General features: G+C 67.1%; 2 protein-coding genes across 3 annotated transcripts; one reads left to right on the top strand and one right to left on the bottom strand.

Moving 5' to 3' along the window:
* The first annotated feature begins 1443 nt into the window (after nucleotides 1–1443).
* On the top strand, nucleotides 1444–5330 carry LOC101918335 (TBC1 domain family member 20-like). 2 transcript variants are annotated; one of them, XM_055800903.1, is made up of 7 exons: nucleotides 1463–2360; nucleotides 2689–2769; nucleotides 3310–3496; nucleotides 4299–4400; nucleotides 4500–4641; nucleotides 4730–4902; nucleotides 4991–5330. In XM_055800903.1, exons 1-7 carry the CDS (start codon nucleotides 2000–2002, stop codon nucleotides 5235–5237), a joined length of 1293 nt encoding a protein of 430 aa, XP_055656878.1. In that variant the 5' UTR covers nucleotides 1463–1999; the 3' UTR covers nucleotides 5238–5330. The 2 variants fall into 2 exon arrangements, with proteins under 2 accessions (XP_055656877.1, XP_055656878.1); XM_055800902.1 differs by having other exon boundaries at nucleotides 1444–2360; nucleotides 4299–4641.
* A 301-nt stretch (nucleotides 5331–5631) lies between these two features.
* Nucleotides 5632–10733, bottom strand: LOC101918505 (cytochrome P450 11B, mitochondrial-like). Its single transcript, XM_055798887.1, has 9 exons — nucleotides 10516–10733; nucleotides 9867–10022; nucleotides 8928–9127; nucleotides 8343–8546; nucleotides 7808–7962; nucleotides 7136–7320; nucleotides 6581–6659; nucleotides 6048–6239; nucleotides 5632–5745 (listed from the first exon to the last, which is right to left on the bottom strand). Exons 1-9 carry the CDS (start codon nucleotides 10731–10733, stop codon nucleotides 5632–5634), a joined length of 1503 nt encoding a protein of 500 aa, XP_055654862.1.
* Between the last annotated feature and the right edge of the window lie 2842 nt (nucleotides 10734–13575).

Here is a 13575-nt window from a genome sequence, read left to right as displayed (position 1 = left end):
CCCCCCGTCCGCCCGCCCGCCCTATGTAACCCTGGCAACGGTCCCGCCCCCGCCGCCCGCCCGGCCAATGGCGGCGCCGGACCGCAACCCCCAGCGGCCCCCGCGCTGCCACTCCCCGCCGCCGGCTCGCGTGATGGGCGGCGGAGAAGACCAATGGAAAAGCGGGGCGGGGCGGTGCTGGCCAATGGAAGGGCGGAGCGATGAGGGCGGGCGCAGCGCGGCGATGAGCGGCGGCCGGCGGGCGAGCGGGGGGCGGCGGGCGGAGCGCGGGGGGGGGCGACGGTGAGGGGGGGCCCGGCGGGGGGGCCGGGGAGGTATGGGGGGCTGGGGTCGGGGGGGGGGCGAGTGGACGTCGGGGGGGGCGGTAATGGGGAGCCGGGGGGAGCGAGGGGGGGGGGCCATGGGGGGGCCATGGGGGGGTGCGGTGGGGGTATGGGGGGACCAAGGGGGGGCGGTGTAATGGGGGGGGGCGGTGTAATAGGGGTGCAATGGGGAGCCGAGGGTGGGGCGAGAGGGGGCCATGGGGGGTTCCGGGGGGGTATGGGGGGGCGGTGCAATGGGAGGTGTGATGGGGGGGGCCATGGGGGGGCCAACAGGGTGGAGGTGAAGGGGAGCCGTCGGGGGTGCAAGGGCGATATGGGGGGGGCAGGGGGTGCAATGGGGGGGGACCATGGGGGGGGGAGGCAATGGGGAGCGGGGGGGGGCAGGGCAGGGTCTTGGGAGGTGCAGGGTGGGTATAGAGGGGCGATAGGGTGGGGGACGAGGGGGGGTTATGCAGGGGTGGGGGGGCCCGGGGGGGGGGGCAAGGGGGGGTGTATGAGGGGGCTGTAATGGGGGGTCCCAGGGGTGGGGGTGTAACAGGGAGCTGGGGGGTTGGCTGGGGGGGCAATGGGGGGGGCATATGGGGCTGTAATGGGGGGGCAGTGGGATGGAGGTGTAATGGGGGGGGAGTCTGATGGGAGACTGGGGGTGAGGGGGGGGCCGTGTGGGGTGCAGGGAGGATATGGGGGACGTTGAGGCAGTGTGCAATGGGGGGCTGGTGGGGGGTGGGTGGGCTGCAGTGGGGGGTGGGGGGGTGCGGGGAGGACATGGGGTGCAGGTGTCAGAGGGACCTGGGGGGGAGTGGGGGGGGGGGTCAGGGGGGATGCATGGTCCTGGCAAAGCTCGTGCTGTGCCATGTATTCCATGCTGTGCTGTGCCATGCCATGCGTGCCATGTGTGTCGTGCCATGCCACGCGTGCTGTGCCATGTGCGCTGTGCCATGCCATACCATGTGAGCCATGCTGTGCCATGTACACCAATCTGTGCCATGTGCGCTGTGCCGTGCCATACCATGTGAGCCATGCTGTGCCATGTACGCCATTCTGTGCCATGTGCGCTGTGCCGTGCCATACCATGTGAGCCATGCTGTGCCATGTACGCCGTTCTGTGCCATGTGCGCTGTGCCGTGCCATACCATGTGAGCCATGCTTTGCCATGTACGCCGTTCTGTGCCATGTGCGCTGTGCCGTGCCATACCATGTGAGCCATGCTGTGCCATGTACGCCATTCTGTGCCATGTGCGCTGTGCCGTGCCATCTCTGCTATGCTGTGCCATGTATGCTGTGCTGTGCCATGCCACACCACCCATGCCATGCCGCACCAACCATGCTGTGCTCTGTCATGCCACGCCGTGCTGTGCCATGCCATGCAGGCCATCACAGTGCCATGCTATGCCATACTGTGCCATCTATGCCATGCTGGCCATGCTGTACTGGGCCCCATGGGCCATTGTCATGCCATGCTGTGCCACACTGGCCATTGCTGTGCTGTGCTATGCCAACCGTGCCATGCCATGTAGGGTATGCCATGCTTTGCCATGTCATACCAGTAATGCCATGCTGTGCCACGCCGTGCCATACCAACCACGTGCCATGCCAGCTGATCACCTGGGCCATTACAGTGCCATGCTGTGCCGTGCCAACCATGCTGTGCCGTGCTATGCCATGCCAATGGCGCCATGCGATGCCATGCCGTGCCGTGCTATGCCATGCCAATGACACCATGCTATGCCGTGCCAATGATGCCATGCGATGCCGTGCTGCGCTGTGCTGTGCCGTGCCAAGCGTGCCGTGCCATGCCCATGGCACCAGGTGATGCGGTGCCAAGGGTGCCCATCCCTTGCCTGTCAGCAGTGGGGCGCGGCGGGCGGTGGGCGCAGCAGCGGGTGCAGGTGCTGCAGGCGCTGCGCAGTGACCCGGTGGGGCTGGAGGGGCTGCGGGCGGCCGCCCGGGGTGAGGGGGGGCTCTGCCCCGAGCTGCGCCCCCAGGTCTGGCCCCGGCTGCTCAGCGTCGACCCCTGTAACCTGCCCCCCCGGCCAGGTACGAGCTGGGGTCGCCGGGGGGGGGCGGGGGGGGGGGCGCATGGGGTTTCCTTACACCCCCTTCCTGGCCAGCCTTGGCCCGGTGCAACAGGCTGGCACCCCCCCCATTCCCTCCCTCCCCATCTACCCCTTCCCTTCCCCCCATTCCCCCCCATTCCCACACCTCCAATTGCCCCTCCCATTTAATTCCCCCATTCCCACCATTCCCCAACCAACATTCCCCCATTTCCACTCCTACCCCCCCATCCCAGCCCCCCCCAGCTGCCTGACACAGCCCCTGGGGGATGTGACCCCTCACACACACCCCTCCCCGGTACCCCCCGCAGCCCCTCCCGCCCTCCAGGACCACCGGGACCGGAGCCAAGTGCTGCTGGATGTGGCTCGCTCAGCCCCCCGCTTCCCCCCGGGTGAGTGCGGTCCCCCCCGGGTCTGGGGGGTCAGTACCTGGGCTGGGGGGCTGTGCCTGGGCGGGGGGTTGGGAATGCCTTGGGGGGAACGGGGGTGGGGGAGGGAATGCCTGGGCTGGGGGAACTGTACCCGGCTGTGCCCGGGCTGGGGGGCTGGGAACGCCTGGGGGCGCTCTGGACCTGGCTATGGGGTGGCTCATTTGGGTATGGGGGTGCTCAGTGCCTGGGCGGGGGGGGGCTCTACCTGGTATGGGGGTGGGCCAGGGGGCTGTGCCATGTGTTGGGGGGCTGTGCTGGGGTGGGGGTGGGGCTGTGCCGGGGTAGGGCACTACTGCAGGGGCTGTGTGTGGGGGCACACTGCGCTGGGATGCTGGCGGGGGCGGTCCCCATGCTGGGCTGGGATACTGGGGGGGGTCCCCGCAGTGGGATGGAATGCTGGCGGGGTGTGTCCCATGCTGGGGGGGGATCCCCACAGCGGGGTGGGATTCTGGGGGGGGGCCCACTCCCGGGGGTTCCCATATCCAGCGGGTGCCCCCCCAGGCATGCCAGCAGAGCAGCGGCAGGTGCTGCAGGAGCAGCTGGCGGGCCTGATCCTGCACGTCCTGCGCGCCCACCCCCAGCTGCACTACTACCAGGGCTACCACGATGTGGCCCTCACCCTGCTGCTGGTGCTGGGCCAGCGCCGCGCTGCCCCGCTGCTGGAGCAGCTGTCCACACACCATCTCCGGTAACCCTGGCACCCCCAGCCCACCCACTGTCCCCCCCCCCAGTGTCCCCGCAGGACCCTCAACCTACCCTGGGTCTCCCCGGTGTCTCCCCGGGACCCCCAGCCCACCCTGCTGCTGGAGCAGCTCTCCACACACTACCTGCAGTAACCACTGCACCTCTGGGACGCCCCCCCCCCCCCGGCACCCGCCAGTGTCCTCCAGGACCCTCAGCCCACCCCAAAGTCCCCTTGGGACCCCCAGCCCACCTTGATGTGCCCTCAGGACCCCCACCCATCCTGGTGTCCCCTTGGGATCCCCAGCCCATGCTGGCATCCCCCCAGGACCTCCCACCCACCTCAACAAGCCACTGGGACCTCCCAGCCTGTGTCGGTATCCCACCAGAACCCCCTGCTCTGGTATCCCCAGGACCCACACCCACACCAGTGTCCCCTCAGGACACCCCACCCACCCCAGCGTCCCCCCAGGACCCCCCGCCTGCCTTGGCATCCCCCCCAAGACCCCCAGCCTGTGCCAGTATCCCCCCAGGACCCCCCAGTTTGGTGTCCCCCTGAGACCCCCCCCATGCACCCTGGTGTCCCCCCAGGACCCCCACTCATCCAAGTGTCTCCCCAGGAGCCCCCACCTGCCCTGGCATTACCTCAGGACACCCCAGCTGCCCCAGCATCCCCCTGGGACCCCCCAGACCTGCCCCAGTGTCCCCCCAGGGTGCTGGGGTTGAGGCCACCACCCTGCCAGGTGTGCCAGCGGGTGTACCACCAGGGAGTACCAGGGAGTACCACCACCCTGTGTGTCCCCCGCCAGGGACTTCATGGACCCCACGATGGACAGCACCAAGCACATCCTCAACTACCTCATGCCACTGCTGCAGCGGGAGAGCCCCCGGCTCCATGACTTCATGCAAAGGTACAGGATTGGGGACCGGGGGGATGGGGACATGGGGGGGTCCCCCCCCTGCCCTGCCATGCCCACTGGCCCCTCACCGCCCCGCCTGGCCACTGGCAGAGCGGAGGTGGGCACCATCTTCGCCCTGAGCTGGCTTATCACCTGGTACGGGCATGTCCTCACCGACTTCCATCACACCCTCCGGCTCTACGACTTCTTCCTCGCCTCCCACCCCCTCATGCCCGTCTACTTCGCTGCCGCGGTAGGTGCGATGCACAGGGACCCCACCCCACCCAGCCCCCCTCCCAGCACCTGGTTGGGGCCCCTAAGGTGATGGGTGCCCTCGGTAGGTGGTCCTGCACCGTGAGGAGGAGGTGCTGGGTGCCCCCTGCGACATGCCCAGCCTCCACCAGCTCCTCTCCCGCATCCCTCCGGATTTGCCCTACGAGCGCCTGGTCCTGCGGGCACAGGAGCTTTTCCAGCGTCACCCGCATGGCTGCCTGGCCCGGCAGCACCACAAGAGGTAAGGGGGGGAAGGCACCGGGTGCTGGTGGGACACCCCCCGGCAAATCCCCAGGTTGAACCAGTGCGTCCCCCTCTCCCCACCGCAGCATCGCCATCCAGTCCTTCAGCGCCTTCCAGCGTGCTGCATCCTGCCAGCGCCCCGATGCTGTCCTGCGCCGGCAGCGCCAGGAGCCGGCCGGGGACGCCGCCGTGACCCCTCTGCCTGCTATCGGTCACAACCCACTGGTGAAGGTGGCTGTCTGGGGGCTGTCGGCCACGCTGGGGGCTGTGGCACTGGCCGTCACTCACACTGCGCTCGACTGGGGGCCCGAGTTCCTGCTCCGGCTCTTCTAGACCCCCCCGGGGATGTCACCAGCTCAGGGTCCCCAGCCAGCACTGAGCTCCCCTGCCCCACAGGGGCTTTCAATAAAAGCTCTTTTTGAGGCATATCTGTGCAGCCCCCTCCGTTTTTGGCCCCTGTCCCATCCCACTACTGTTTGGGGGACCCTGTCCCACCTGTTCCCCACTGATGGAGCCAGCACAGTGCCTGAAAGAAGACTTTATTGCAGGTCTGGGGTCTCCTGTCTGCTCTGCTCCCCTGGGGCAGCTCATTTGCATGTGATTTGCATGCCATCTCCCACCACGCTTCAGGGACCATGGGGTCCTGCCCCACAGCCCCATCCCCACAGCTCTTCCCACTGTGTTCCCTGCATGGGGGGACACTGGGGGGGGTGCTGGGGTTGAGGGCTCAGTCGAGGGTCCGGAAGGTGAGCAGGGGCGACTTCTCGGGCATGAGGATGAAGCGGAAGACGGTGCGGATATCCTCAGTGGACACTGCCTCAATAGTGAAGTTGTGCAAGACCTGGTGGGAACCAAGACTTTGGGTCAAGCCAAGACATCGGGTCAAGCCAAGATGTTGAGTCAAGACAAGATGTTAGGTCAAGATAAGACACTGAGTCAAGCCAAGATGTCATTGGGTCAAGCCAAGGTGCAGGGTCAAGACAAGATTTTGGGTCGAGCCAAGATGTCATTGGGTCAAGACAAGACGTTGGGTCAAGCTGAGACATTGTTGGGTTAAGCCCAGACATTGGGTCAACCCAACCCAACCACAGGGCACCCCGGCACCCCCAGCCACGGGGTGGGTGCATGCTGGTCACCACTCACGTGTATGAGGAAAAGCATCATCTCAGCCTCAGCGAGGCGGCGGCCGATGCACTGGCGGGCACCGAAGCCGAAGGCCAATGCCTTGAAGCTGGAGGCGTCCTTGCTGAGCCAGCGGGAGGGGTCGTAGCGCTCGGGGTTGGGGAAGACGGCCGGGCTGCGACCCATGGAGTACAGGGCCACCTGGCATAACGTCTGCAGCGGGGGGCTCAGTGCCAGACCACTATGAACCCCCCCTGTGCCCCCCAGTATCCCCCAGTGCCCCCCAGTCACTGTCCAGTGCCCACCCTCCCAGTTCTCCCAGTATCCAGCCTCCCAGTGCCCCCCAGTCCCACTCCAGTCGCCAGCGCACTCAACCCCCGTGTCACCAGAACCGCCCCCCCAGTCCCCAGCCCCCAAGTGCCCCCATCTCCATCCCCCTAGTATCTCCCAGTGCTCCCCAGTGACCCACAGATCCCCCCCAGTACCCCCAGTGCCCCAGTACCCAGCCTCCCAGCGCCCCCCGTCCCCCCCCGCACCCCGTGCCCCACGCTCACCCCTGCTGGCACGCGGTAGTTGTGGAGCACCACGTCCTTGGCCGGGTAGCGCTGCACCGTGATGCCCACCGGGTACAGCCTGTGGGGGGGATTGGTGGGGTCCCCAAGGGGTGACACACACATCCCCAGGCAGCCCCAGGAACCCCAGTGCCCCCTGTAACCCACAGCTGGGGTGGCAGACCCACGACCCAGCCCCCCCCAGCCCCCCAGTGCCCCCCAGCCCCTCAGCGCCCCCCCGTCCCCAGCAACCCCCAGTCCACCCAGTGCTCCCCAGTGCCACCAAGTCCCCCTCCAGTCCTCAGACGCCCAGTATCCCCCAGTGCCCCCACCATGACCCACAGTTCCCTCCCAGTCTTCAATCACCAGTCCCCAGCCCCCGCCTCAGTCCTCCCAAGTCCCCAGCCCCCCCCAGTATCCCCCAGTGCCCCTGTGACCCCCAGTCCCGCCCAGTCCCCATCCTGCCACTTCCCCCCAGTTCCCCCCAGTGCCCCCAGTTCCCAGGCTCCCCAGTACCTCCCAGTTCCCCCCAGCGCCCCCAGTGCCCCCCGGACCCACCGCAGGGTCTCCTTGATGGCGGCGCGCAGCAGCGGGAGCCCGGCCAGGAGCGCGGGCAGAGGCTGGGCCCCCCCCGGGGCCCCCCCTGGGGCTCCCCCCGCCGCCCGCAGCTCTGCCCGCAGCGCCTGCTGCACCCCCGGGTTCCGGCCCAGCTCGAACAGCGTCAGCAGCAGTGGCGTCGCCGTCTGGGGGGGCACTCACTGAGACCCCCGGGACCCCCCTGAGACCCCCCCCGGGACACCCACTGAGCCCCCTCAGGACACAGCCGGGACACTCCACTGACACCCCCCAGGTCCCCTCTAAGCCCCCGGGACCCCCCCTGAGCCCCCCGGGACCCCCCTGCTGACAGCCCCTGGATCCCCTCTGAGCCCCCAAAACCCCCCATCACAGCCCTGCTCTGACCCCCCCGGCACCTCCCCACTCACCCGTCAGGCCCCCCTGACTGACACCCCCGGGACCTCCACCCTGCCCCATGCCCCCCACCCTGACCCTCCCATGCTCCCCCTCTCACTGACCCCCCTGTGCCCCCCCCCACACACCCCCAGGACTCCCCCCACTGACCCTCCCGTACCCTCCCCAGCCCCCCACCCCCCAGGACTCCCCCCAGGTGACCCCTTGTCCCCAGATCAGGAGCACCCCCAGCCCCCCCGCCACACCCCCCTCGGCACCCACGGTGTCTACGCCGCCAGCGGTGAACTCGGTGACATTGGCCTTGATGGAGTCGAGGGGCAGCTGGCCCTGCAGCAGCAGCTCGGCCATGATCCCCCCGTACCCCCCCGGCCCCCCCTGACAGAACTCCCGGTAGATGCGCTGGATGTTCTCGTCAGCTGCCAGGGAGAGGGGGCACCGCCTTCAGCAGAGGGGGGCACCCAGACCCCCTCCCTGCTCCTGCACCCATTGTACATGAAGTCTTGCAGTGGGGGCACCCCAGTAGCCCCCCTCAACGTGTGTGGGGTCCTGCAGGGTGGGGGGAACCCAGGTAACCCCACACACACTCCTGTACCCACCATGCCTGGGGAGCCGGGCGGGGGGGGCAAGAGATAGGGGCCCTCAGGGTGGGGGGTCCCACAGGGTAAGGGAGTACTGCGGGGCGGGGGTCCCCCAGAGAGGGGCGGTGCTGCAGAGTGGAGGGGTGTCCCTGCAGAGTAGGGTGTTCCCGCAGGGTGGGAGTTTCCTCGGGAGGGGTGAGGGCCCCCCCGGCACCCACCGTGCTGGAAGATGGTGTCCCAGGCCTGCAGGTGCTCCTGCCAGAGGCGGGGGTGCAGGCAGCGCAGCAGCAGCGGGGGCACGAAGAGCAGTGGCAGGGTGGTCCGCAGCATCGTCTCCAGAGCCCCCAGGAAGCGTTGGGCCCCTCCTGCCGCCTCCCCCCCCAGCAGACCCAGCCGCTCCCCGTACAGCGCGTAGGTGCTGGCTGCGCCCAAAGTGGGGGACACCTACTCAGCACCCCAGTTTCTGGGTTGGGGGTCCCCCTTGGCACCCCATCCCCTGGGTGGGGATCCCCATTATCAATCACACCCCTCAGTCCCTGGGTCCTGAGTGGGAGGTCCTGGGTGGGGGTCCCACTGTAACCCCCCGCCCTGTCCTGTTGCGTGCCCCACTCAGCCCCTGGGGTCCTGGGTGTGCGGTCCCCATGTCTCCCCCCTCATCCCCTGGGATCCCCACTATCATCACCCCACCCCACCCCTTGGGCCCAGGGTGGGTGTGTCCCCCCAGTTCCACACCATCCCCTGGCATCCCAGGTCAGGGGTCCTGGGTGAGGGTCCCCCTGCCCACCCCCCTCCCCCCCACGCACCCTCCAGGGTGAAGCGGAAGAGGAGGGGGTGGATGTCGAGGGTGAGGGCACGCCCAGGGCTCTCCTGCACGCGGCGCCGCATGGCGGTGGCAAAGTCACGGGCAACGGCATCAAGGAGCGGCAGGAACTTCTGGGTGCCAGCTGGGCTCAGCACCTCCCGGTTCAGCGCCAGCCGGTCCGAGCGCCAGGCCTGCCCGTTCCTGTCCACGGCTGGGGTCAGGCAGCCTGCTCACACTGCCCACACTGCCTGCCCTACCTGCGCCGCCTGCACTGTCTGCCCTGCCTGCCCTGCACTGCCCTGCCTGCCCTGCCTGCCCTGCCTGTGTTGCCCTGCCTGCCCTGCACTGCCCTGCCTGCCCTGCCTGCCCTGCCTATGCACCTGCACTGTCTGCACTGCCTATGATGCCTGCACCACCTGCCCTGGTTGTGCTGCCTGCACCGCTTGCACTGCCTGTGCTGCATGCATTGCCTGTGCTGACCTGCCTGCTCTGCCTTTGCTGTCTGCACTGCTTGCACTGCCTGCCCAGCCTTTGCTGCCTGCACTGCCCATGCTGTCTGCGCTGCCTGCACTGCTTGCGTTGCCTGTGCTGCCTGTAGTCTGTCCTGCCTGCACTGCCTGCACTGCTTGCCCTGCCTTTGCTGCTTGAGGTGCATGTGCTTCCTGCACTACCTGTGGTGCCTGCCCTGCATATGTTGCCTGTGCTGCCTGTGCTGCCTGTGCTGCCTGTACTGCCTACGCTACCCCAAGGCCCTGGCATGTCCCAGGGCACCCACCTGCACCCCACGGTGCATCCCAGCCATGCCCACACCTACACCCCAGCTCTGCCCATCATGTGCCCCCGTCCTTCCCCCCAGCTTGTCCCACACTGCGCTCCTCCCCAGCCCAGAGTGCCTCCCCTGCCCCCTCCCAGGGTCCCCCCCCGACCCACTGACACTCACAGCAGGAAGACGCCACACTTGTGGTTGCGCAGGCGGCGGTGGGCGCTCCAGGCCTCGATGCCCATCCGCCGTGGGAAGAGCCCCTCTGCCCAGAAGAGCTGGGCCGCGTCCCGTGGGAGCAGCACATTGACGCAGTCATAGGTGCCCACCCGCTCCCTGTCAGGGCACCTGCATCAGCTGGGACTACCCACCCCGGGGGGGGATGCCCCCCGGGGGTCCCCAAGATGGGACAAGGTCAATGAGGAGCACCCAGCCAAGGGGTTCTGTCAACATGGGGACACCCTGGGATGGGACCGGGTCAACAGGGACCACCCAGCTGAGGGGGTCCTGGCACCCTGGAGTGATGGGACATCTCAGAATGGGACTGTGTCAACAAAGGCCACGCAGCCAAGGGGCTGTGTCAGCTTGGGGGTGCAGGGAACACCCTGAGATGGGATGGGGTCAATTGGGATCACCCACCTGAGGGGTCCTGTCAACCTGGGGGTGCTGGGACACTCCAGCATGGGACAGGCTCAACTGGGACCACCCAACTAAGGGGTCTTGCCAACCTGGAGGTGCTGGGACACCCTGGGATGGGATGGGGTCAAGAGGGACCACCCAACCGAGGCACCCTGGCACCCTGGGGTGCTGGGATGGGGGAACCCCCTACCTGTAGATGGGCCCGAGGCGCTGGAAGCTGCCCTCCATGTGGTAGTGGAAGTCCTGGAAGCCATCGCTGCGCCAGGCGCGGTAGAGGTTGAGCCACTGGTTGCGGCCATCACGGGGAATGGCCTCATAGGGTTGCACGGCCCTGGGGACCCCCCCAGCCCCCCCTGAGCACAGTGCCCGCTGGCCCCCCTGGCCCCACAGCCAGCTCCGGGCTCTCATCCTCCTGTGCCTGGTTCCAGCCCCACGCCGCTGCCGCCTCCCCCTTATATCCCCAAGGCCAAGGTCATCCCCGACGTGGTGGGGGCCCCCCTGACGCTCGCCCCTGGATGACGTGTGGGGCCGGTGGATCCCCCTGAGCCACAGAGGACCCCCTGAGTGCCCCTTGCTGAGATGTGCACCCATCCCTGCACAGCCTGATCCAGCCCCACAGCACCCAGCCCCACACATGCAGCCCCACAGCACCCAGCCCTACAGCACCCAGCCCCACACATCCAGTGGTGCAGCACCCCACAGCACTCAGCCCCACAGCACCCCACAGCACCCAGCCCCACAGAACCCGCAGCACACCACAGCACCCAACCCCACATATCCTGACGCAGCACCCCACAGTGCTCCACAGCACCCAGCCCCACACATCCAGCCCTAGCACCTCACAGAACCCAGCCCTACAGCCCCTGACTCCAGTACCCCACAAGGACAGGGTGGGTGCTGATATGGGGCAGCCCCATGGAGGGCTTCGGAGGTGTCGGCACTCCCCTCCCATCCTGTGCTCAGCGGCCATGCTGGGGCTAAAAATACCCGCGGGGGCAGCGGGGGCAAGGTCCCGCTGCTATTTGTGGGGCGGCACGGCCATGACTGGGGGCCAGGGAGGGGGGACCCCGGGGGGGGCACCCCTGCCCATGGTGTGAGGCGCCCCGTGGTGAGGATGTGGGAGAGGCTGTAGGCATCGGCTGTGGGGCTGGCCGTGGGGTTGGGGTGGTCCCAGGGCAGGTGCCTCATGGGATGTGGAGTGTGGGGCAAGGGCTGCATCGGTACGGGGTTCATACAGCCCCACACCCTGCCCCCCCCATGCTGCACCCCAGCCCCACACCTGCACCCCAGCCCTACACCTGCACCCCTATCCTTCACCCCAGTCCTGCACCCTGCACCCCACAATCCTGCCCCACACCCAGCATCCCACACCCTGCATCCTGGCCCCAAAGCCCAGGCCCACATCCCAGCACCCCACATGCCAGCCCCCACCGGCCCTCATCTTCCTGTCCTTGTCCTGCCCCTCCAGCCCTCACCTGCTGGTCTCTGTCCCCTGGGCTTCCTCTTCCCTCAACTGGGAGGACCTCCTCTTCAGGTCCTCATCCTCCTCATCCTCAGGCCTTCATCCTCTGGTCCTCATCCTTGGATCCTCCACCTTCTGACATCTTTGCCCTTATTTGTGGGTCCTCATCCTCCAGTCCTCATCACCTTCCTCCTCATCCTCCGATCCTCAACACCCTTCTCATCCTCTAGTCTTCACCCTTTGGTCTTAATCCTCAGTTCTTCATCCTATATTCCTCACCCTTATCCTCTGGTCTTTGTCCTCTGGTCATCATCATCTCCAGATCCTCATCCTCTGGTCCTCAACACCCTCATCCTCTGGTCTTCATCCTCATCCTCCTGTCCTTGTCCTCTAGTCATCATCACCCTCATTGTCATCTCCAGATCCTCATCCTATAGTCTTCATCCTCTGATCTTCATCCTCATCCTCATGTCCTTGTCCTCCAGTCTTCATCTCCCTCTTCATCCTCAGGTCCCCATCATCTTGTCTTCATCACCCTCATCATCATCTCCAGATCCTTGTCATCTGGTCCTTGTCCCTCCACCTCACCCTCATCCTCAGATGCTTGTCCTCTGGTCCTCAACACCCTCCTCATCCTCAGGTCCTTGTCCTCCATGCCCCAGCCTCATCCTTTGGTCTTTGTCCTCTGGGCCTTACCCTTGTCCTCCTGTCCTCATCCTCACCCCAGCCCCGTGGCCCCAGACATCTCCCTCCAGCCTCGTGCTCTGACCCTCACCCATGGGTCATCTTCCTCATCCCTGGCCTCTGCTCCTTGTCCCCATCCCCATGTCCCCCCCTCCCCGTCCCCACAGCTGCATCATGGACTGGCCTTCCCCAGCAACTCGCCCAGCCCTGCAACCCACAGCACCCTGACCCCATCACCCAGTCCCCACCCCCTCCCCAGCCCCTCAACTCCCCACCCATCACCCCACACCACAAGGGGAGCCAAAGGTGGTGGTGGTGGGAGAATCCTTGGTGTGGGGGATCTGTGGACCAGGGTGTCCCGGGGGGCCAGAGTGTCCCATGGGGCCAGGTGTTCCCCTGGGGTGGGGGATCCCATGGGATCTGTGGGTCCCCATTGGGTGGGGGATCTGTGGGGCAAAGGGATCCATGAGGCAGGGGAGTTCCCAGGGGATCTGTGGAGCTCTGTGGGATCTGTGGGGTTGGGGAAGTCCCATGGCGTGGGGATCCCATGGGGCAGGAGGATCCCATGGGCCCTGTGGGTCACCGTGGGGCGGCACAGAAGGAGAGACACAGACCTGGGTGCAGGTTTTCCCTTTTTTTTTTTTTTATTGTGAAGTGCGGAGCGGCCGGTGCCTTTTGTGCTTTTTCCTGGAACATCGTTCAAATCCTCAAAAAATTCCCCGGGAAAAGTCGCGGGGAAGGCGGTGGGGTCTTTACAGCTCGTAAAAAGTCGTGGAAATCTCCACACGTATGTACAAGGCTGCTCCAGCGCCGGCCCCGAGTACAAAACAGAGGTCGAAGCTCTACGGTCCTGCTACCTGAATTTGGGGGGTTTGGGGAGGGGGGACGGGGAGGCCTGGACCCCTCCTGCTGCTGCTGTCACCCCGGCCGGGTGGCGGGATCCCGCTGCCAGGCCTGCCCGCCGCGGGGTGGGTGCCCACCGGCCTGGGACGGGGCAACAGCAGCGGCAGCGGCAGGGCCCGGGGGGTGCTAAGGGTGAGGAGGGGTGTGAGGGTGGGGCCCGCGGCAGGGCCGGGGGTGCGGTGGGTGCTGTGGTTGCGGTGC

The sequence above is a fragment of the Falco peregrinus genome, chromosome 3, assembly GCF_023634155.1.
Source record: "Falco peregrinus isolate bFalPer1 chromosome 3, bFalPer1.pri, whole genome shotgun sequence".
In the NCBI taxonomy this organism is placed as follows: Eukaryota; Metazoa; Chordata; class Aves; order Falconiformes; family Falconidae; genus Falco; species Falco peregrinus.
The sequence above is the reverse complement of the archived record's forward strand: the minus strand, read 5'-3'. Positions and strand labels throughout refer to the sequence as shown.